This window comes from Lathamus discolor, chromosome W (assembly GCF_037157495.1).
Source record: "Lathamus discolor isolate bLatDis1 chromosome W, bLatDis1.hap1, whole genome shotgun sequence".
NCBI classification, from domain to species: Eukaryota; Metazoa; Chordata; class Aves; order Psittaciformes; family Psittacidae; genus Lathamus; species Lathamus discolor.
This window is the reverse complement of record NC_088908.1, coordinates 36,355,690-36,379,401: the sequence shown is the minus strand read 5'-3', so window position 1 is coordinate 36,379,401 and position 23,712 is coordinate 36,355,690. Positions and strand designations below refer to the sequence as shown.

The 23,712-nt window shown below is 41.9% G+C and overlaps 1 protein-coding gene across 3 annotated transcripts in view; it reads right to left on the bottom strand.

The window, feature by feature from the left end:
• Nucleotides 1–19,095: 19,095 nt before the first annotated feature.
• Nucleotides 19,096–23,712, bottom strand: part of LOC136004466 (cytoplasmic dynein 1 light intermediate chain 2-like) — a 33,517-nt gene continuing 28,900 nt past the window's right edge. The window contains exon 13 of one of the 3 annotated variants that reach the window (XM_065660956.1): nucleotides 19,096–22,138. In XM_065660956.1, the coding sequence (XP_065517028.1) occupies nucleotides 22,032–22,138 (107 nt within the window). In that variant the 3' untranslated portion in view covers nucleotides 19,096–22,031. The remainder of the gene's footprint in view (nucleotides 22,139–23,712) is intronic. The other 2 variants (XR_010608465.1, XR_010608464.1) reach the window with 2 other exon arrangements.

Sequence of the window (23,712 nt, the reverse complement as noted above, 5' to 3'; positions counted from 1 at the left end):
TGCACGGCACAAGCAATCCAGGAGGTTCCTCAACTGTGTGGAAGACAACTTCCTTCTGCAAGTAATAGAGGAGCCAACAAGGAGAGGTGCCATGCTTGACCTTGTGCTCACCAACAGACAGGGGCTGGTTGGAAATGTAATGCTCCAGGGCAGCCTTGGTTGTAGTGAACATGAGATGGTCGAGTTCAAGTTCCTCAGGAGAGTGAGAAGAGCATGCAGCAAGCACACTGCCCTGGACTTCAAGAGAGCAGACTTTGGCCTCTTCAGGAACCTACTTAGTAAGGTTCCCAGGGATAAAGCCCTAGAGTGCAGGGGGGCTCAAGACTTTTGGTTGATATTCAAGGATCACCTGCTACAGTCTCAGGAGTGTTGCATCCCAACTAGAAGGAAGTGCGGCAGAAGGGCCAGGAGAACTCCTTGGATGGATAAGGAGCTGCTGAGGAAACTTCGAGGGGGGAAAAAAGAAGCTTATAAAAGGTGGAAGAAAGGACAGGCAGCCTGGGAAGAATACAGGGATGTTGTCCAGGAAGCTAGGGACCAGGTTAGGAAAACTAAGGCCCAGTTAGAATTGTCTGGCAAAGGATGTGAAATATAACAGGAAGGGCTGCTATAGGTATGTCGCAAGCAAAAGACAGACTAGGGACAATGTGGGCCACCTCTAGAAGCTATTGGGAGAACTGGCTACACAGGATTTGGAGAAGGCTGAGGTTCTGAATGACTTCTTTGCCTCGGTCTTCACTGGCAAAGGTTCTGACCACACCACCCAAGTCTTGGAAGGCAGATGCAGTGACTGTGAGAAAGATGACTCTAGGCCCACTGTAGGAGATGATCTGGTTCGAGACCATCTTAAGAACCTGAACGTGCACAAGTACATGGGACCTGATGAAATTCATCTGTGGTTCCTGAAGGAGCTGGCAAATGAAGTTGCTAAGCCACTGTCCATCATATTTGAAAAATCACGGCAGTCAGGTAAAGTTCCCAAAGACCGAAAAAAGGGAAATATAACCCCCATTTTCAAGAAGGGGAAAATGGAAGACCCGAGGAATTACAGACCAGTCAGTCTCACCTCTGTGCCTGGCAAAATCTTGGAGCACATTCTCCTGGAAGGCATGCTAAGGCACATGAAAATCAACAAGGTGCTTGGTGACAGCCAGCATGGCTTCACTAAGGGGAAATCCTGCCTGACTGTCCTGGGTTTACCAGGAGCCATTTTGCTCCTTCTTAGTAACTGGTGCAAGCTCTGTGTTTTGACTTCCAGCCTGGGCAGAGAGCTGCTAACACCGATTGTTTTTAATTGTTGTTAAGTGATGTTTATTCTGGCCAAGGACTTTGTGAGTCTCATGCTCTGCCAGGGAGGAGGGGAGGCCGGGAGGAAGCAGAGACAGGACACCTGACCCAAACTAGCCAAAGAGGTATTCCATACCACAGCACGTCATGCCCAGGGAGGTAACTGGGAGTTACCCAGAAGGGCAACTGGGAGTTACCCAGAAGGGCACACTCTCTCTTCGGGGGGGTCGAACTCGTTCGGCAGTGGTATCGTATTCTCTTGTTATTTTCTCTTATCAATATTATCATTGGTGGTAGCAGTAGTGATTTGTGTTATACCTTAGTTACTGGGCTGTTCTTATCTCAACCCGTGGGAGTTACATTCTCTTGATTCTCCTCCCCATCCCTCCAGGAGCGGGGAGGGGTTAGTGGACGAGCTGTGTGGATCGGTTTAAACCACGACACTGACCAATTTGTTGGCCTTCTATGATGGGGCTAAGGAACTGATAGACAGGGGCAAAGCATTTGAAGTCATCTACCTGGACTTGTGCAAAGTGTTTGACAGTGTCCTTCATGATATCCTTGTCTCTAAACTGGAGAGACATTAATCTGATGGATGGACCACCCAGTGGATAAAAAAATTGGCTGGATGGCCACACACAAAGAGTTGTGGTCAATGGCTCAATGTCCAGCTGGAGACCAGTAACAAGTGGTGTCCCTCAGGGATCAGTGTTGGGACCAGTCTTGTTCAACATCTTTGTCAGTGACATGGACAGTGGGATTAAGTGCACCCTCAGCAAGTTTGCTGATGACACCAAGCTGAGTGGTTCAGTTGATATGCTGGAGGGAAGGGATGACATCCAGAGGGACCTTGACATGCTTGTAAGGCAGGCCACTGCCAACCTAATGAAGTTTAACCATGCCAAGTGCAGTGTCCTACACCTGGGTCAGGGCAATCCCAGGCACAGCTACAGGTTGGGCAAAGAAGAGATTCAGAGCAGCCCTGTGGAGAAGGACTTGGGGGTGTTGGTTGATGAGAAACTGAACACTAGCCAGCAGTGTGTGCCGGCAGCCCAGAAAGCCAACCATATCCTGGGCTACATCAAAAAGATTGTGACCAGCAGGTCTAAGGAGGTAATCCTGCTCCTCCTCTCTGCTCTCGTGCGACCTCACTTGAAGTGTTGTGCACAGTTCTGGTGTCCTCAACATTAAAGGACATAGAGCTGTTGGAACAGGTCCAGAGGAGGGCCACAAGTATGGTAAGTGGGCTGAGAAAGCTGAGGCTGTTCAGCCTGGAGAAGAGAAGGCTGCATGGAAACCTCATAGCAGCCTTCTAGTATCTGAAGGGGGCCTACAAGGATGCTGGAGAGGGAGTCTTTATTAGGGACTGTGGTGACAGGACAAGGGGTAATGGGTTAAAACTTAAACAGGGGAAGTTTAGGTTAGATATAAGGATGAATTTCTTTACTATGAGGGTGGTGAGGCACTGGAATGGGTTGCTTAAGAAAGTTTTGAATGCTTCAGCCCTGGCAGTGTTCAAGGCCAGGTTGGATGGAGACTTGGGGGATATGGTTTAGTGTGAGGTGTCCCTGTCCATGGCAGGGGGGTTGGAACTAGATGATCTTATGGTCCTTTCCAACCCTAACTATTCTATGATTTTATGATTAGTAACACTTGTTCAAATGCCATCCCCTGTAGTACGTGCATTGGGTCTTCATCTTTCCTCACTGGATTGGTGCTTTGGTTTATCTGCAGTGTCTGTCACCGGGATTGGAGTGCCTGCAGTGTCTTTCCCTGGGATTAGAGTGGCTGCAGCATCTGTTGTCGGGGTTGGTTTAGCTGCTCTCCTTGGAATTGGAGTAGCTGTGTTGTCTGTTGCACTTGGGGTTTGAGTAGCTGCTGTGCTTGTTGCTGGAGTTGGGGTAGCAGCTGTGCTTGGGGGTTGAATAGCTGTGTTGTCCTTTGTTTTGTCATCAGATCTGGGGACACCTTTCTCCTGCTCCTTACTGAACAGGGCCCTATTGATATAAGGAAAGCAAGTGTCTGGAAAACATAGGGTTAAAATACTTTTAACTTAACTTAGGTCTAAGATAGAGAACAATGTTTGTGTTGGAAGCCTGTGGTGTGATAACAGAATTTAGTAGTCTTACTAACAAGAGTGAATTATTTCTTTCCATCCTTCTAATTATCAGTTAGTTTGGAGACAGTGGCTCCCGAACATCTGCTAGCTTAGGATACTCCTTGTCTGCCCATCCTGTTCTGCTTGCAATAAATTTTGTATGAAGGTCACACTGTTCTAAATCTTTGCCAGCTATCAGAAACTTGCAGATACGGTTGGTTTCAGCTAATTTGTGATTACTGGGGCATCTAACTGTGCCAAAGGTGAAAAGTGCACCCTGAGGAAGACTACTTACTTCATCTTGAAGACCCCTGCCCACATGAGGAAGACTGCTTACTTCATCTTGAAGACCCCTGCCCACGACCATCAGAGGGCAGTGCGCAAGCGCCAAAAGGGAGGAGATTTATGACAATGAGTACCTAAACTAATTGTAATATCCCTTCTGAACTCTCGGGAACCTAATAAATATGCATGTTTGCGTGTAAAAATATCTGCTTGCTTAACCCCTGGGAGTGCAAGCTAGGAGAAGCAATCCCCCTTGCACCTGGCGCCGTAATAAGCATACCTGCTTTATAACTCTCTCTGAGTTGTAGAGTGATTCCGTGCTTCAATTTGGCACCCCAGATGGGACAACCTCTGTCCGGCTGCGGGACCTGCTGAGGACGGGACTCCTCTGGGCATCCCCAAGATTTCTTGGGAGGACTCCCCCAGTCACTCAGATCACCGCAGGGGCAGACAAGGACCATCACTAGTGAATCGTTAGGTATGTTTGAACCAGGTAAAGGGGATACCTATAAGTCGATGTCTTACACAGGGTAAAGAGCACTGGTGCTCGCCCCAAGGGCTTGGTAGGGTATTGATATAAGGGTGGTAGTTAAAGGCGTATGCCCGGCTGCTAGCATCCATTTGATATACACCCACAAGAAGCAGGGGGCATCTTGTGGTTTGGGTCCTAGAAGACACAGGGGGTGTGGAAATGGTTTTGGGTCTTATTGGTATTTGACTTATTTTGTGGATTGTTACAATAATGATTTTGGTATTGGTGACAAGATGTTATAACTGTGTTATTAATTGTTGTTTGATTGAATTTTAGTCTCTGTCTCAAGTGTTGTAACTGTGTGGAGTGTGTCTGTGGGATCCTGTGTGTGTGTGAATGTGAGACTGATAATGGAAAATCAGCAGAGAGATTTTTAAAAAGTCCTTTAGGGTGCATTTTGGCACATTGGAAAGAACTGGGAGGGTCTCCTGGTGGCTCAGTAAACAAGAAAAAGGTTGGTAAAATATTGTAACCAACGGTGGCCTTTGTATACTTTGGAAGATCAGGGAAAATAGCCTAAAAATGGAATTCTGAACTATAATAAATTGTTACAATTAATGTTGTTTTGAGGTGGCAAGGAAAATGGGATGAAGTAATGTATGCAGATATGTTTTTCACTTTAAGAAACCACCTGGCATGACAGATGGAATACGAAATTAATATAGCTCCGACAGATCCCTTAATTTTGGCTTTGGAAAAGGACAGGGAAAAACAGAAAGCTAAGCTGGAGAGATGTTGTTCAGCCTGTGATATTGGAGGAATGATGTTTAAATTTAAGAAGAAAAAAAAAAAAGAACAAAAAACCCCAGAGTAATCAGGAAGATAGATTGGAAAATTATGTATCAGAGGTACCTCCAAGAGGAGCACCCTCTGCATCTGTCCTATCTGATACTGATAAGGAGGAAGAGATGACTGCCACTGGCAACAAGCAGCAGATTCACATTCAGAGTTAAGAAAGGGTTAAAACAGAAGTGCTGTTGCAGAGGCAGGCATCTGGAGCCCCTGCAGAGCAGGGTGAGCAACTTTGGGAAAAAAAAAAAAAAAAAGAAAACCAAGGGGGAAAGGAGGGGAGGTGGCGCAGCTCCTGTGTTTCAGCATGGGATGAGTGCTGGGGCAGGCGGACAAGTGGGAACACACATGTTGACAGAGGGGACTGAGGGCTTCTTGGATAAATGCAGACGGAAGTGAAGGAGGAAGCATGGAGAGCGCATAGGAATTGGAAACAGGTAGAAAAGAAAAAGCTGAGTCGTGCTATTAGCCACGGCTATTGTGGTTGCTTTGAAACTGGTGGAGGAGGAATGTCAGACAAAGGTGGAGGAGGGATGTCAGGCAGAGGTGGGGGAGTGAATTCTTCTCCTGTGGGACCCGATCGGTGTGCGTGTTATGGGGAGTTTGGACGTTGGAAGTGACACTGCCCTGGGGGGAGTGCCATAGGGTGGCTCCGGTTACTGAAATGGAACTAGACTGACAGGGACCTGGGGAATCTACCCTAGCAGATCCACTGGTTAAATTAAAACTAGGGACTAGAGGAAATAGAGTGGAATTTTTAGTGGATACAGGAGCAACTTATTCAGCATTAAATCAGAGGGAAAAGAATTTGTTACAGTTGTAGGAGCTACTGGCTGCCAAGGAAAAGAAGGAAAAAAAAAAAAGGCATTCTTTCTGAAACCTTTAGAGTACAAATTGGGAAAACAAATAGGAATATGTAAATTTTTTATGCATGCCAAATTCTCCAAAATCTTTATTAGGGTGAGAAGCAACATTTAAAGAAGGCAAAATGGAATTAAGAGTTAAAAACGATCAATTAATTACAGTTTATCTTTAATTCAACAGAAAAGTGAACAATAAGACCTCCCTGAAATAGAAGAAATAGAAGAAATCGGGTTTATCTGGGAGTATGGGCATCTGAAGTTCCAGGTAAGGCGAAAAATGCTTTGCCTGTTATAGTGGAAATAAAAAGAGGGGGGCCTGCCCAATTAGAATAAAACAATATCCCTTAAAATTAGAAGATCAAAGGGAATCAAAGAAATCATTGATAAATTTTAAAATATAGATTATTAATTGAATGTGAATTGGAATATAATACTCCTATCTGCACAGTAAAGAAATATGATGAGAAAAGCTGCGGATGGGTTCAAGATCTTAGAGCAATCAACAAAATTGTAGAGGATATTCACCCAGTAGTAACTAATCTGTATACCTAATTGACTAAATTGAATAATAATCAGAAATGGTTTGCCGTCCTGGATTTGAAGGATGCTTTCTTTTGCTTACCATTGGCCAAAGAAAGCCAAAATTTATTTTCTTTTGAATGGAAAATCCTGACACGGGAAGGAAAATGCAATTAACTGGGACGATATTACCTCAAGGGTTTAAAAACAGTCCAATGATTTCTGGAAATCAGTTAGCACGAGAACTAGAATCACAGAAGCCACCCACTCAGACGGGGACTCTGTTACTATATGTGGATGACCTATTAATTGCCACAGAAACAAAGGAAGAATGTGTCCAGTGGACGGTGGGATTACTGAATTTCCTGGGACTGAATGGTTATCAGGTATCCAAACAAAAGGCCCAACTAATTCAAACCTGAGTTTCCTACTTAGGATATGAAGTAACAGGAAGACAGAGAGAACTTGGAATTGCTAGAAAAGAAGCCATTTGCCAAACTCCACAACAGTTGACTGTCAAGGAGGTCTGGACATTCCTGGGAATGCCTGTATGGCGAAGACTTTAGATCCATGATTACGGTGTTCTGGTAAGACCACTATATGAACTGATAAAAAGAAATCCCCCCTCTTTGGAATGGACTGATTCAACAGAGGGGGCTTTTAGAAATTTAAAAACAGAGCTAATGAGAGCTCTAGCTCTGGGACTTCCAGATGTAAACAAACCCTTTTGGCTATATTCTTATGAAAAACAAGTAATAGCCTGGGCAGACCTTGCTCAGAAACTAGGACCCTAATAAAAGGGCAGTGGCATATTTCTCTAAACACCTGGCTGTAGCGAGCAAAGGATGGCCTGGATGCCCAAGAGCTGTGGCAGCAGTTGTCATGAATACTGAAGAGGCTCGCAAATTCACCTTGGGACAAAAGATTACCATACTAGTATCCCATGTTGTATCAGCAGTCCTGGAACAGAAAGAAGCCCACTGGTTATCTCCTTCATGTTTTTTTTAAATACCAGGCCACCCTTGTGGAACACGATGATATAGAAATTGTGGTCACTAATGTTGTGGATCCAGCATCGTTTTTCAGGAACAATCGACAGAACCACTAACACAACTGCTTAGCCACTGTAGAGACTGTATATTCAAGCTAACTAGATTTGATTCTTGGTTTATTGATGGTAGTAGCTTCATGAAAGATGGTGAACAAAAGGCAGGATATGCCGTTACCACCACTTCACAGGTAACAGAAGCTAAACCTTTACCCACGAACACCTCTGTCCAGAAGGCAGAAATAATAGCATTAATGAGAGCCCTGGAATTGGCTAAAGACAAAAGGATAAATATTTGGACTGATTCTAAATATGCATTTGGTGTGGTACATGCACATAGTGCCATCTGGAAAGAACAAGGACTTTTGAACATACAAGGCAAAGAGATTAAACATGCTACAGAAACTGCTGTTCAGCTACCTGAGGAAGTAGCTATTATGTATTGTAGAGTGCATCAACAAGGTGACCCTAATCAAAAAATTTGAAATAATTTGGCCGATTTCGAAGCCAAACGAGCATCTGAACAATCTAAAATCATGTCCTTAATCCTTGATGGCAAATTAACAATTGAGAAATCTGAACCTGGATATACAAAAGAGGATAAAAAGTTGATTGAAGATCTAAAAAGACAGGAAAACAAAGAGGTTTGGGTTCAGATACTTGATGGGCGAATTGTAATTCCCTATAATCAGTTCTGGAAGCTAGTTCAGGAGGAACATAATAAAACTCATTGGGTGAAAACAGAAATCAAATTGGGACAACTGGGAGAGGAAGTTATCCAGGACAGCAGTGGCAAATAGATTTTTCTGAATTACTAAGAAAAGGAGGTTACTGGTATTTGTTGGTGTTAAAAAGAATATTAGGGACAAGAGTGACAGGTTTGGATTACCGATTCACTCTTTCAGATCTGGAGACTGGGTTTAAGAATATCATACCCGTGTACAAAGAAGTGCCACAGGTGTATGTCATTCTTCAAATTGCAATCACACTATTAATATAGATGGTATCATAGTTCAGTGGTGGCCTGTTCCTGAAGGGAAAGGATGGTATTGGTTATGTGGAGAAAATGCTCATAAGACTCTACCCCCAACTGGAAGGGGGCATGCACCTAAGGTGCTGTGGTACCCAACCTTACTATTATTGGCTTCACAAGGAGGCATTTGTTCCATAATCAATGGTTCCTATATAGATCAAAGTGGCAGAATTGAAACAGATCGGGAGGAAATTTGGAAACAAACTGAAATATTTCATGAAATGACCAAGGAGAGGATCTGGTTCGAGACCATCTTCAAAATCTGAACACACACAAGTCCATGGGACCTGATGGAATCCATCCGCGGGTCCTGAAGGAGCTGGTGAATGAAGTTGCTAAGCCACTGGCCATCGTATTTGAAAAATCATGGCAGTCAGGTGAAGTTCCCGACGACTGGAAAAAGGGAACTATAACCCCCATTTTCAAGAAGGGGAAAATGGAAGACCCGGGGAATTACAGACCAGTCAGTCTCACCTCTGTGCCCGGTAAAATCTTGGAGCACATTCTCCTGGATGGCATGCTAAGGCACATGAAAAACAACAAGGTGCTTGGTGACAGCCAGCATGGCTTCACTAAGGGGAAATCCTGCCTGACCAATTTGGTGGCCTTCTATGATGGGGCTACAGAATTGATGGATAAGGGTAAAGCAGTTGACGTCATCTACCTGGACTTGTGCAAAGTGTTTGACACTGTCCCACACGACATCCTTGTCTCTAAATTGGAGAGATATCAATTTGATGGATGGACCACTCGGTGGATAAAGAACTGGCTGGATGGCCGCACACACAGAGTTGTGGTCAATGGCTCGATGTCCGGCTGGAGACCGGTAACGAGTGGTGTCCCTCAGGGATCGGTGTTGGGACCGGTCTTGTTTAACATCTTCGTTGAAGACATGGACAGTGGGATTGAGTGCGCCCTCAGCAAGTTTGCCGATGACACCAAGCTGTGTGGTCCGGTTGATATGCTGGAGGGAAGGGATGCCATCCAGAGAGACCTTGACACGCTTGTGAGGTGGGCTGATGCCAACCTCATGAAGTTCAACCACAACAAGTGCAAGGTCCTACACCTGGGTCGGAACAATCCCAGGCACAGCTACAGATTGGGCAAAGAAGAGATTCAGAGCGGCCCTGCAGAGAAGGACTTGGGGGTGCTGGTTGATGAGAAAATGAACATGAGCTGGCAGTGTGCGCTCACAGCCCAGAAAGCCAACCGTATCCTGGGCTGCATCAAAAGGAGCGTGACCAACAGGTCAAAGTAGGTGATCCTGCCCCTCTACTCTGCTCTTGTGAGACCTCACCTGGAGTATTGTGTGCAGTTCTGGTGTCCTCAACATAAAAAGGACATGGAACTGCTGGAACAAGTCCAGAGGAGGGCCACGAGGATGATCAGGGGACTGGAGCACCTCCCGTATGAAGACAAGCTGAGGAAGTTGGGGCTGTTCAGCCTGGAGAAGAGAAGGCTGCGTGGGGACCTAATAGCAGCCTTCCAGTACCTGAAGGGGGCCTATAGGGATGCTGAGGAGGGACTCTTTTTCAGGGACTGTAGTGACAGGACAAGGGGTAATGGGTTAAAACTTAAACAGGGGAAGTTTAAATTGGATATAAGGAGGAAATTCTTTCCTGTTAGGGTGGTGAGACACTGGATTGGGTTGCCCAGGGAGGTTGTGAGTGCTCCATCCCTGGCGGTGTTCAAGGCCAGGTTGGATGAAGCCTTGTGTGGGATGGTTTATTGTGAGGTGTCCCTGCCCATGGCAGGGGCGTTGGAACTAGATGATCTTGAGGTCCTTTCCAACCCTAACTATTCTATGATTCTATGATACCTCTTGGGGTTTTGAAGAAATACGGAAAAACTTAACTTCATGGTTACCTAATCTTTCCTGGTTGAAGCAACTGGTTGCAGGAGTCTTAATGCTAATTGCTTTGACCCTAATTACTTGTGGCATGATACAGTATTCTTTTTGGTGTTGCAAAAGGTCCGTAATTGATTATGAAGATTGGGAAAGACATAAGATTAGACAACAAGTTGAAAATGGTAAATACTTTGCCAGAACTCCTGAGTAAAATGGAGTTATATAGCAAAAGAATTTGTAAAGGTAAAAGAAAAGGGGGGACTTGATATAGGGAAAGCAAGTGCTTGGAAAACATAGGGTTAAAATACTTTTAACTTAACTTAGGTCTAAGATAGAGAACAATGTTTGTGTTGGAAGCCTGTGGTGTGATAACAGAATTTAGTAGTCTTACTAACAAGAGTGAATTATTTCTTTCCATCCTTCTAATTATCAGTTAGTTTGGAGACAGTGGCTCCCGAACATCTGCTAGCTTAGGATACTCCTTGTCTGCCCATCCTGTTCTGCTTGCAATAAATTTTGTATGAAGGTCACACTGTTCTAAATCTTTGCCAGCTATCAGAAACTTGCAGATACGGTTGGTTTCAGCTAATTTGTGATTACTGGGGCATCTAACTGTGCCAAAGGTGAAAAGTGCACCCTGAGGAAGACTACTTACTTCATCTTGAAGACCCCTGCCCACATGAGGAAGACTGCTTACTTCATCTTGAAGACCCCTGCCCACGACCATCAGAGGGCAGTGCGCAAGCGTCAAAAGGGAGGAGACTTATGATAATGAGTACCGAAACTAATTGTAATATCCCTGCCGAACTCTCGGGAACCTAATGAATATGCATGTTTGCGTGTAAAAATATCTGCTTGCTTAACCCCTGGGAGTGCAAGTTAGGAGGAGCGATCCCCCTTGCACCCGGTGCTGTAATAAACATACCTGCTTTATAACTCCCTCTGAGTTGTAGAATCTGATTCCATGCTTCACTATAGGCATATGCCAAGCCTCAGCACATTGCAGCAAGTTGTCCCTCTCTGGTATTGCCAGGACAACAGCACACTTCGTCTAAGTGTTTCGCTAATTTTTCTGGATTCTGGATTTGTTCAGGAGTGAAATTCCAAATCACTGGAGGGGCCAGTGGGCTTAAGTGCTTGCCCATACAATCCCACACACCCTGCCACTCATGACTCTCCAGACTCGGGGAAAATCTCTTGGTAGCATTCTTAAATAGTTGTTTAACCTTAGAAAAGACCCCAGCTGGACTCTGCTTAGATTCCAAGATCGGACAAGATCAGGCATTCTCAGAATGGTCACGCCGTAGGCAAAACAGAGAGAGCATATGCAGCAACAAGCTGGTTCCCAACAAAAGGAGCAGGATGCTTTGAAGGGCTCTGAAACAATATTCAAGATCTTCAACATTTCCAGAATCTACTCCTACTATAAATAGCCTGGGGGGGAGTGAAGGGTGTGAGGGAATATCTCCTCCATAGTTAGACCCCACAAGGGAAGGAAAAAGAAAGATGTGTAATTGTTAAAAATTCCAATTACATGCCTCCCAGAATATAGAGATGATGACCATGCTGAGGACACATACCAGCCCAGTTTCATGATCAATGATCCTATTGTATTACAGGTCATTACCATAAAGTACAGTGAAACAATAAACTTAGCCCAGGCCCCAAAGCCGATAAATGTTAAAACAGCAAATACTGCCTGCAAGTAAGGTATGACATGCTGATACTCTGTGATCAAGCGCAACAACTCTGAGATCAAATAAATCAGCATTGTGATGAGTGACTATTAATCCAATACAATGAATGCTTATCACAAATATGGTTAGACACACTCTGGTCAGATCTGTTGTTATCTCAACCCTTGAGCCCCATGTTAGCCACCAAAAAGAACTGTCATGGGTTCAGCCCAGCTAGTAACTCAGAACCACACAGCTGCTCACTCACTCCCCCATCTTCTTCCTCCCCCCACTCCTGGAGAGATGGGGAGAAGAATCAGAAGAATGTAACTCCCATGGGCTGAGGTAAGAACAATCTGGTAACTAAGGTATAATACAAAAGTACTACTGCCATCACCAATAATAATAATGATAAGGGAAATAACAAGGAGAGAGAATACAGTTGCTCACCACCTGCCAACCGATACTTACCCTGACCCGAGCAGTGATCTTGGGCCTTCTGGGTAACTCTCCCCAGTTTATATACTGGGCATGATGTGCTGTGGTATGGAATACCCCTTTGGCTAGTTTGGATCAGGTGTCCTGTCTCTGCTTCCTCCTGGCTTCCCCTTCTCCCTGGCAGAGCATGTGACTGAGAAAGTCCTTGGTCAGAGTAAACATTACTTAGCAACAACTAAAAACATCAGTGTTAACAGCATTGTTCCCAGGCTGAAAGTCAAAACCACTGCACCAGCTACTAAGATGGAGAAAAATGACTGCTACAGCTGAACCCAGGACAAACATCTAGTTCCAACCCCCCTGCCATATACCACTTGTTTCAAAACCAGCCCATTATAACAGGAATGGACAATTATTACCACCAGATATTGCCAGCTGTTGAGTATTTGTGAGTTGGGTCACTACAAGTGAGATTACAGCAGAGATGATAAAAGTCTCTATCACTCTCTTTACCAGCCGTTGAGTATTTGTGAGTTGGGTCACTACAAGTGAGATTACAGCAGAGATGATAGAAGTCTCTATCACTCTCCTTACCAGCCTCCACACCTAAGATAGATAAATCCAGTCCTAGGTTTGGCTGGAGGTGCCAAGAGCTCTCCCCAGCCTTGTGCCTTTGTTTTGAATTTAAGATATTTTCTGTGCAATCTGATTTTTAACAAAATGCAGGTTTTTCCCCCTTTTCCCCTTCTGCCTATGGTCACAGTAACTTATCTGTTAATTCTGAAAATTCTGAACATACGCACTTTCTAATACATAATCAGTATAGCAAGCCCTTCATGGATAATAATTTGATTCCTCTAGAAAAAGAGGTTTTAATTTGATAGTACTTAATGATTTATGGAGAACAGTTTTTACTAACCAACCACTGCAAGAAACATTCATCTCTACCTGCATCCTACTATTTAAGACATACATGATCAATATGGTCATTTAAACTTGAGTGCAACATCTAAGTTTGCTCTGCAACCAAAATGTGTGTTAAGTCTGTGTTCAGATACAGACTTTAATTACTGCGGCTCTGCCTGGGCATACATGACTCTCCTACCACACATGCCCACCATTCCTGTCTGCACTGTGACCACATTGTGAATTCACCATACCTATCCCAACCTGTCTTGCAGGACAGTCAAAAGGCTGGTGTGTGACCAAAAACTTGGCTGGGCTCTTTCACAGAGGAAAACAGGCAACAAAAGGCAAGACAAAAATTGTAGAAAGTCACTTGGGCCAATGAATGCAAGTCACTGAGTGCTCTGTCCTCTAGTCCCTCAGGCTGTCAGTCCAGCGAACAATATGTAGAGTTGACCTGGTCCAAGCCTCAGTAGCCATCTCCATCCATTATCTTTTCAGTGGTCTTATTCTCTCTGTCCTGTCAATTAATTCTAATGCCATTATTTAATTCCCTTTCTAAAAGGAAAGTCCTTCTTTTTTGGAATGCTGTCTATCTGGTAAGCCAAGTGCCTGAGATTTATAATTGCATGTTTCTTTTTACTGCACATTCATGCAAGACTATTCCTAGCACCTTCTAGTTGCAACCACCTTCCTGGGATATTTTGAAGGATTTTTTTTGTTTGTTTTTAAGCTTTTGGCAAGCCTGAGACAAGGATGACATTTTACATGCATCATAAAGCTACACCAAGTGTTACATATGAACATGTACCAACAGATTCATTAGTGAATATTCATACTGAAAAAATCAAACACTTCTGAAAGGTAGCTTATGCAACCTTGTGCACAGATACAAATGCTTTCTTTCAAGGCTGGATACTGCTATTCCAGCTTTTGTTCTCAAAGGAAGGAGTGTCTTAATTAAGACAACTAAAAATCAGAAAGGAAAAAAGCTTAACCCATATTAACACAATTCTGAGACCTGAATGAAACTGTTCTTGCTTGGGAAAAATTCATCAATTCACTCTCTGAAAGATACTTAGCCTAAAAAAGAAAAAAAAATCTACCTAACAAGAATTATTAAGGGAACATCACAAGCAATGCATATAGCATCTTGCAAGGGCACATTAAGCAGCATTACTTACAGGCACGGATCTCAAGTCTGCCACCTTCTGGAGTTGGAACATTACATCTCCAGAAACCTTCATCAAAACATAATTATTGGTCAGGGAGAGGGGAGTCAAGGAGTTTTTCTTCAGGTAAGTTACAACTAATAGTGTTGATTCTGACATATAGAAAGTATGCAAAGAAAGGCAATAGAGAAAATTAATCGCTTCCTTTGTTTATGACATTCTCTTACAAAAATCTTCCATCTATTACTGTGGTTTCAATATGACCTCTCCAGTAACTCAAAGTCTCACCTAGGAATACCGGAACACAAAGTGATTACACAGCTGTTTCAGAGGCCAGCAGTGCTACATAGTTTACACTGACAAGTCAAAGCTTTTGCATCAGTGTCCTGGGTTCAGCTGTAACATTCATTTTTCTCCTTAGTAGCTGGTGCAGTGCTGTGTTTTGGCTTTAGTCTGAGAACAATGCTGATAACACACCAATGTTCTGAGTTGTTGATAAGTAATATTTACTCTGATCAAGGACTTTCTCAGTCTCATGCTCTGCCAGGAAGGAGGGGCAAGGGAAGCTGGGAGGACGCAGAAAAATGACACCTGACCCAAACTAGCCAAAGGGGTGTTCCATACCCCAGCAAGTCATGCCCAGTATATAAACTGGGGGGGGTTACCCAGAAGGCACAAATCGCTGCTCAGGTCGGGGTGAGTATCAGTCAGCGGGTGGTGAGCAATTGTATTCTCTCTCCTTATTTCCCTCAGAGGAAGAAGAAGAGGTAGCATTTTGATCCCAGACCTCGACCTAGCTGCAGAATATGGGAGATTTCACCCAAATTCCAGGGAAGCACACAGTCACCTGGTTGCTCTGATGCTGGGACAACGGGGCCAACAGTCATGAACTAGAAGGTAGGGAAGCCAAGAAGCTGGGATCACTTCCTAGGGAAGAAGGAATTGAAAAAGTGACTGAAAAACAAAAACGAACCCTCAGCCTTTGGAGGCGGCTCTTGGCAGCTGTGAAGGAAAGGTATCCCTACAAGGACAATATTAGTCGCTCAGCCAAGTGGACCACAATAGAGAAAGGCATCCAGTCCCTGAGGGAATCAGCCATTCTAGATGATGATCTATTGTAGGCCAGATGCTGAGAATGCACCCATAGATCCAGATGAAGTTGAATGTACATGACCCATGTGGCAGAAACTTACATGAAATATGCCATCATCATATTCCCACTCATTGGCATTAATAACCTGGAGTGAGGAAGCACCAACAGTGGATGAAGTGACTTGTCAATTCCAAGAGTTCAAAGACAATCTCACCCCTTCCATCATTTCAGCCATGGAAAAACTATCCCAGGAGTTCAGAAATTGAGAGACAATCTATCTGATCTATCCAGCTCCCCATGTGTACAGACCTGCATCTCAGCTATTAACAGAAAGCGCCCTATTGCCCGAGAGAGATGATATAGGAGGTACATGCCATGGGCCACCCTATGGTTTTATCTGCAGGATCATGGAGAAGACATGAGAAAGTGGGATGGAAAAACCTACCTCAGTTCTGGAAGAACAGGTGCATGAACTGAAGAGAAGGACAGTATGATCTTCCCAAGAAAGTTGCTGTGTGGAGGATTGGCTTGTCAAAAAAGGTCAAAAGGTTACGTTCCCATCAACGAGCTGAAACAAGACATCTGTGTAGAACATGGTGCAAACCTCTCACGCCAGATAATGAGGAAATGAAGGACACCGGCAAACAGCAACATACTATGACCAATCACAGCCAAGGCCACTAAGTGATAAGTGCATGAGAAGGAGGATGGTGGGGGGGTGCACGGTGTAGCTGCAAAAATATAGAGCTTACACAATGCCTTATTTGTGCCAGAACCAATCAAGTGCCTAGTATTTGCATATTCACTGTTATATTAACCGAAGGTAGAAGCCCAATAAAGGAAGCTTGCTGTTAACTCATATTGAGTCGTCCAAGTCTTCCTTTCACGACATTGCTGCTCTAGTCTTTGGTGAGCAGCTTCCCAGATGGAGTGGAAGAGCTGATTTTACTCCAAATCCTGTCATAAGGAATTTTAATCCCTCTCTACCAGACCTAAGTGGAGAAACTCATGAACACTATTAGAGGGGCCCTGCCTCCAGCCAGGTGGAGGAAAGGGACAAACGGGTTTACTGGACTGTGTAGATCAGATGGCTTGGCACATCAGTCCCACAGGAGTGTAAGGCTCTAATAGATACTGGTGCACAATGTACCCTGATGCCATCGAGCTATCAAGGGGTGGAAGCCATGTGTATTTCTGGAGTGACAGGAGAATCCCAAGAGTTGACTGTACTGGAGGCTGAAATCAGCCTAACTGTGAAGGAGTGGCAAAAGCACCCTATTGTGACTGGTCCAGAGGCTCCATGCATCCTCGGCATAGGCTATCTCAGGAGAGGGTACTTCAAAGACACAAAATGGGGTACTTCAAAGTACTGATGGGCTTTTGGTATAGCTGCCTTGGAGACGAAGGAAATCGAGCAGCTGTAAACCTTGCCTGGTCTCTCAGAGGATCCTTCTGTTGTGGGGTTACTGAAGGTCGAAGAACAAAAAGTGCCAGTCATGACCACAAGAGTGCACCAGTGACAACATCACACTAACCGAGACTCCACTCCCTGATTCCCATCCATAAGCTGATCCATAGACTGAAGAGCCAAGGAGTTATCAGCAGGACCCACTCACCCTTTAATATTCGCATATGACCAGTGCAAAAGTCTAATGGAGAGTATCACCATCTCAAACAGTACAGCAGTGAAAAATGCATCTTGTAAGAGCAGCTTAGAGTCTCCAGCAAGAAGCTTTCCCACAGAAACCTTATCCCAATTTTTCCATTTTAGATTTGGAGACATTTTGCTTTAACAAAAAAAAAAAAAAAAACCAAAAAAACCACCCACAAAAACAAACACCCCCCAAAACAAAGAAACAAAATCACAAACAAAACCAAAACAAAACCCCAACCAAACAAACAAAAAATTACAATGAACAACAGCAAAGTAAACTTAAGAGTTTCAAGGGTATTCTTCCATTTCAATCCACTGTTATGGTCTTTCTGAAGAAAGTCACTTTGAATTTCAGTATGTCTGAAAATGAAGTCTTCATTTAGTTTCCTCCCAAATTAACATAATAGATAATTCTCTTCATAGATTCAAAAAATATTTCCTAAATCCCGTCTTAAAGGACTACAATTAATTCTTTACATTAACAAACTCGTTAAAATGTAAAGCATTATAGCAATTCTAAAGTGATAATTGTTTCAAGGCCTCATACAGATTCACTTCTAGAGAAACTACATATATTAGAAACCCAAAGCTTAATTGATTTATATTTCAAAAGCAGGGTGACTCAGGAAACATTAATTACTAGAACTTTAATCTGTGCAGAGGAAGATATAGGCATCCAGTTAAAGTAACAATGAAGTAAACTAGTAGAATCCTAATTAAATCAGTCTACTCTTTCTATGCTTACTAGGATGAACTTATTAAACACACAAAGGGAAAAAACTTAGCTTTGCTATTGGCAGAGAAGAGTCATTTGCACCACTCAAACAATTTACTCCTTTAACTTCTCATAACCTGGAATTTAATCCTGCAAATGTTCTGCTTGGATGCAGCATTCCACAAAAGATATTAGAAAGTGTATACCTTAACCTGGGAAAATATATAACTGTCTCCCCATTCAAATGAAATGTATTACATAAAAAGCAATTCTGCTAACGTAACTGTGTCTTGGGTTCAGCAGTAGCAGTCATTTTTGTCGTTCTTAGTAGCTGGTGCAGTGCTGTGTTTTTGACTTTCAGCCTGGGAACAATGCTGAGAACAGCGATGTTTTTAGCTGTTGCTCAGTGGTGTTTACTCTGACCAAGGACTTTGAGTCTTATGTTCTGCCAGGAAGGGGGGGAAGCCAGGAGGAAGCAGAGACAGGACACCTGACCCAAACTAGTCAAAGAGGTATTCCATACCACAGCACGTCATGCCTGGGATGTAACTGAGAGTTACCTGGAAGGGCTGGTTCACTGCTCGGTCAGGCTGGGTATCGACGGGTGGTATTGTATTCTCTTCCCTTGTTATTTCCCTTATGATTATTATTAGTGGTGGTAGCAGTAGTGGTTTGTGTTATACCTTGGTTACTGGGCTGTTCTTATCTCAACCTGTGGGAGTTACATTCTTTCGATTCTCCTCCCCGTCCCTCCGGGAGTAGAGGGAGGGGAGAAAGGGGGGGAGTGAGTGAGAGGGCTGTGTGGCTGACTTACAGTCTGGGCTTAAACCATGACAAACTGTTTACATGTTGTCCTGGGTTCAGCTTAAACCACGACACATGTAAGCTATCACGAGCACACCTCTCTCTGCAAATGTAGCTATACCAACTTCCCTTTACTTAACACAAGGTACATGCTCTGAAGTCCAGACAGGAGTTGCATTAGCAAAGGCTGGTACAAGAACTCCCAAGAAGGAAGTTGAGGTACACATCTATGCAAGCCAACTTAATTTCTCCTATTCACAGAACTCACTAATATTCTGTTACCACAGAAACAGCTCTAGAAGGGGGATCTTAAAAACAACAAAGCAGCACAGCATAAAGGAGTCTGGATTCATGTTTATTGAAGCCAGTAAAGACACCCTCATTTTGCCAGCACTAGAAAGCTAGATTCCACATGACTGCATACTGCACCTGGTTAAAGCCATACAACTGGACTAAGGTTTGTTTGATACATTTGCAGTCCTAATTGTGAGTTGGAAAAAAAACCCAATAAACAGTATACAGGACACTAAACTTTCATTTACAGTATGTATATTGTTAAGTTAATGATGTACAGAGCAGCCACTTTCCTGGGTTCAGCTGTAGCAGTTATTTTCTGAGTTACTGGCTGGGATTAACCCACGACATAAATAAAATATGAAATTCTGTTCAGTCTAAACAGGTTTGGTTGTGGGTTTTTTTTAAGCCAATAAAAAAAGTGCAAACTTAAAATCAATCAGCATAACCATAGCATTTTTTATGGAGAGCCAATATTTAAACTTTTCTATTTGCTTCAAGTTGAATGCTTTAATATTTTGTTTTCTTAGTTTAAATGTGAACAGTTGATTGATACAGTCACTATAACGCATAAAAATATGGTCACATAATAGTTTAAACAGTCTACCATATAAGTGCATCTGCAAATAAAATGAAGATTCACATGGAAGTGTAAAGGCTGTTTGCAATTTGGCCTTTGGTTCCAATGCTTGAAGACACCAGAATAACAACTGTGCAGCTCACCAAAGTTGACAGACTTTGGCAACCACAAGATGCTATATTACTTACAACCTTCTTTCCATAAACTAGGAGCATTCACTTGCAATTAGAAACCAGAAATCTGTTTCTATTTTGTTAGAAGCATCTTTCTGCAAAGCTAGTAAGTTATCATACATTATCAGTTGTGATCAACTGTAGTATATTTAACATTTTTATAGAACTGGAAAGTACTTCAACTGTACGTTTTAGTCATGTTGCTACAGAAAGTGCTTATCTTTAGAGGACAGAAAATACAGTTTCAGACTGAGGTTTTCAAACTATATCCCATTATGATCATACACTTGTTCAGTTTTCCTGCAGACTTTTTGATGTTTTAGTCTCCAATCTCAACTGTCAGTGTCAGGAGAACAGTGTGAAATTACTTCTTCTGGCATGGTAACTCGCAACTGGCACCTGTTACACCAGGAAGTACATCCATATTTCCCACCAGCCATCCACAGTCTTAGTTTAACTGTTACCTAGACAACTATAAATTCAGGTTCTACCATTTATTAAAAAAAAAAAAAGTAAAAAAAATAATGGTATTTTCAACAAAAAAATGACACAAATAACATACTCGTGAATGTTTGTCAGAGAGGCAAGTAAATACTCTTAGCTTTCTGGACGTTTAGACAGACTTACAAGAACAGCCTCTTGATGTTACATAGGATTTGAAGTTAACACCCAATGCTGTGTTAGTGGTCAATCTAATTCTGTATATTTAAGTAACAATATATATTAGGGAAGTTATATCCAGACATCAGATTTAGTACAAGTTAATATCAATAAAATGTAAACCCTGTATAATTCAAATTGTGTTTTTTCCCTTCAGCATTAAGAGCACAGAATATGCTTGGTAATTTTAATTTCTGGTAGTGTGTACATGTAAAACAAGCATACCGTATATAAAATCAAAGCACTGTTTCAGTAACAATAGCAGTTTTGTTTCTTACAGAATGATGGTTTTATGTGACCATGGACAGAGCTCCATTAGAGCAATGGGGACAACCACAACCCATCTTTCCAAATGAAATGCTACATTAAAGAAAATACAAAAGAAGTTATTGAGTATGTTCATCATGTACACATTCATGCTTTTTAGGTTACCTTCAGAATTGGAGTTGGCTGCACCTGCAGCAGATGTGGTTGGAATTAGTGCCTTGAAAACTGTTTTAGAAAACCTCCATAGGTGTAAGGTAGGAATCAATTTTAGCTTTGTAGCTAATATTTAGTTACAAAAAGAAAGAAAAAAATACTGAGAGTGTTCTGTAACACATTTCATTATGGGAAAATGATAATGTCACCCACCATTCTTCATAGGCTAGCCTCTTGGCATAAAAAAAAGGCAGAAGCTATCAGAAAACAGAATTTAAAATTAAATACAAATTGCCAAGCTACTGTTTTAAAATAAAACCAAACAGCAACTGTATTACAGTGCATAATAAGTTCAAGCACCTTCTAAAGACACATCACACACTGTGCCAGGCACTTGGATCTAAACAAGTTGTAGTTTCTCCCTTTGTCAGCTACACCAGAAAGGGCATCCAGTCTCTTAAGAGTTTTAAAAAAACTAGAATAAAAGTTATAACAAGAATAAATTGCCATGATGCCTAGTGTTTGGCCTGGAATTCTCCAATGTAGTCTTTTTAATAAAACAGTGATTATTTACCCTATGTGAAACACCGGATTTAACTACATTGCTCCTCTCCAGTCAATGCAACATACTAGTTTCTCACTGCCCCAAATCTGTTTCCCCTTTTAGGGTTCCATTCCCTACCTATACTTCTTTCACCTAATTAATGCTCTGTTACACCACCACCACCACTCCAAGAATAAAACACATTTGTAAACATACAAGTAGCCAATTACAGAAACTCCCAAAGAGGATTTAATTTCTCTGTCTTGCCTTGTGTGCAGTCAGTAGTAGTATTTCAATGAGAATTCTCCATTTTGCTTCTCTGTGTTCTTCACAACAGGAAATGACAACTGCACTTGTTTACCTCCAAAACCAAAGTAATTGCCCTATATAAACTCTAAATGGTTATCTTATACAGAGGGATTTTATATGCAAACTTCCTGAATGTGCACTTTTTACTGGGACAAGGCAATGATGTAGCAAGCTCATTTTCCCTGCCCCCAAGAAAACCAATAGCATCTGCCACAGCAGAAAATTCCTGGTCTTATCAGATCAATATACATAGTTATTTGGTCATTTACATGTGCATTTTTTATGCATTATCAAGCTTCATTCTCTGTTGGAGGAGAGTTTGTTGTTACCACAGAGTGTGGCTTGCGAGTCATCCTATCCAATTCCTCTTGAACATTTGTCAAAGCTGGTTTTTGTCCTGACAAAAAAAAAAAAAAAAAAAAAAAAAATTAAAGCAATTTTATTTCAATGAAACATTTTAATCAATGAGTACAAGTATTCATAAAATCACCTTTATATGGCACTACATTATTTCATTTCTCATTATTCTGCCACCTACCCAAGAAGGCAGGGCCTGACACAATGCAAGGTAATGTAAAGACTGATAAATACTAAGGCTTGCTTAACTTTAAAGAGATGAAATACTGAATTATACAGCAGTATAAAGCACAAAAATATATGATATATTTTACAGCAACTACCACATTTAGAATTTTCTATTAAAAAAATAAAAAATCTACACAATACTACATTCTATTAATAGTACTGATTAGAAAGAACTTAATTTAAACCCAGATTTTAACCACAAGTTTTCCAAGGTATGTAGGACACCTGCTACAAAAATCACATTTGTTTGGTCACACTTATACTTGCTGCATTTAATATTAAACAACTAACAGGAGAACTCTGTTGTTCCTTGTCTGCAGACAACGTTTCCCTTAAAAAGGGGATATGATTGCATATTCATGTAATATCTCAGAGCAGTCATTTCAAAGGACATCTTCAATTGGAAACAGACACACTGAAGTATTTTATGGAAATGCATATCTTAGATTTTTATATTGGACTCAAAACTTCTTAACAATTCTGTAACTAAATCATCAGGTTAATTCTCTCATTCTAAGAATTATAAACCCACAGACAAATAAATCACTAAAATTGGAACAAGATATTCTAATGCTCAGAACACACAAACATTTAAGATTAGAAAGCTATATAACCATGTACAGCTTCCTTACATAGCCAAAGAATTTAACAAGCGTCAGTTTTTCAGCTCAAATGTATGTGAAATATTAGATGGGTTTTTTCCAGGGTACATGCTGAAAACATTAAGGCGGCAAGATTTGACTGTTAGAGATTTAGGTGTTCTTTTCCAAAGTACAAAGACTTTAAGTAAGTTAAAAGGTTACCTTTAATCACTATCAAGGTTTTAGAGTTAAGTACATCATAAGCCACTCTTAATAGCATGTATTCAAAGCACGAGCAAAAATTAACAAAATTAAAAAAATTACAAAATTAACAAAATTAAAAGATTTGTAAGTTAACTGTAGTATAACTTGCAATAAAAATCACTTCACATGTAGACTACTGGTACCTTGGAGTTAAAGACTCTAAAACAATAAAACCCGCAAAATTCTTGCTCAAACAAAAGTAGATCTAAATAAAAACTGTGGCTTTTTTATGCTAGATGAAGTTGACCCTTCAGTCTCCAAAATAATACCAAGCAGCCGTCTCCTGCGACTACTTCATACCAAAAAGGAAAAAAGCCATTGTCAAGCTGTTCAATGACACATAGGTTTACAAACTGTCCTTTACCACCACCATGGGTGAGCTGCCTCTATTATGAATTAAATTGTTTTCAATTTCCCTACAAAAACATTGTCAAGGACAGTAATGGCCTTAGTCAATTAGATGTGTTCTAAACAATCGTATGCATTCTCCTATCTAGAATAGAGTGAAGGCAGGGAACCCTACTTCTTTACATATTGCGCA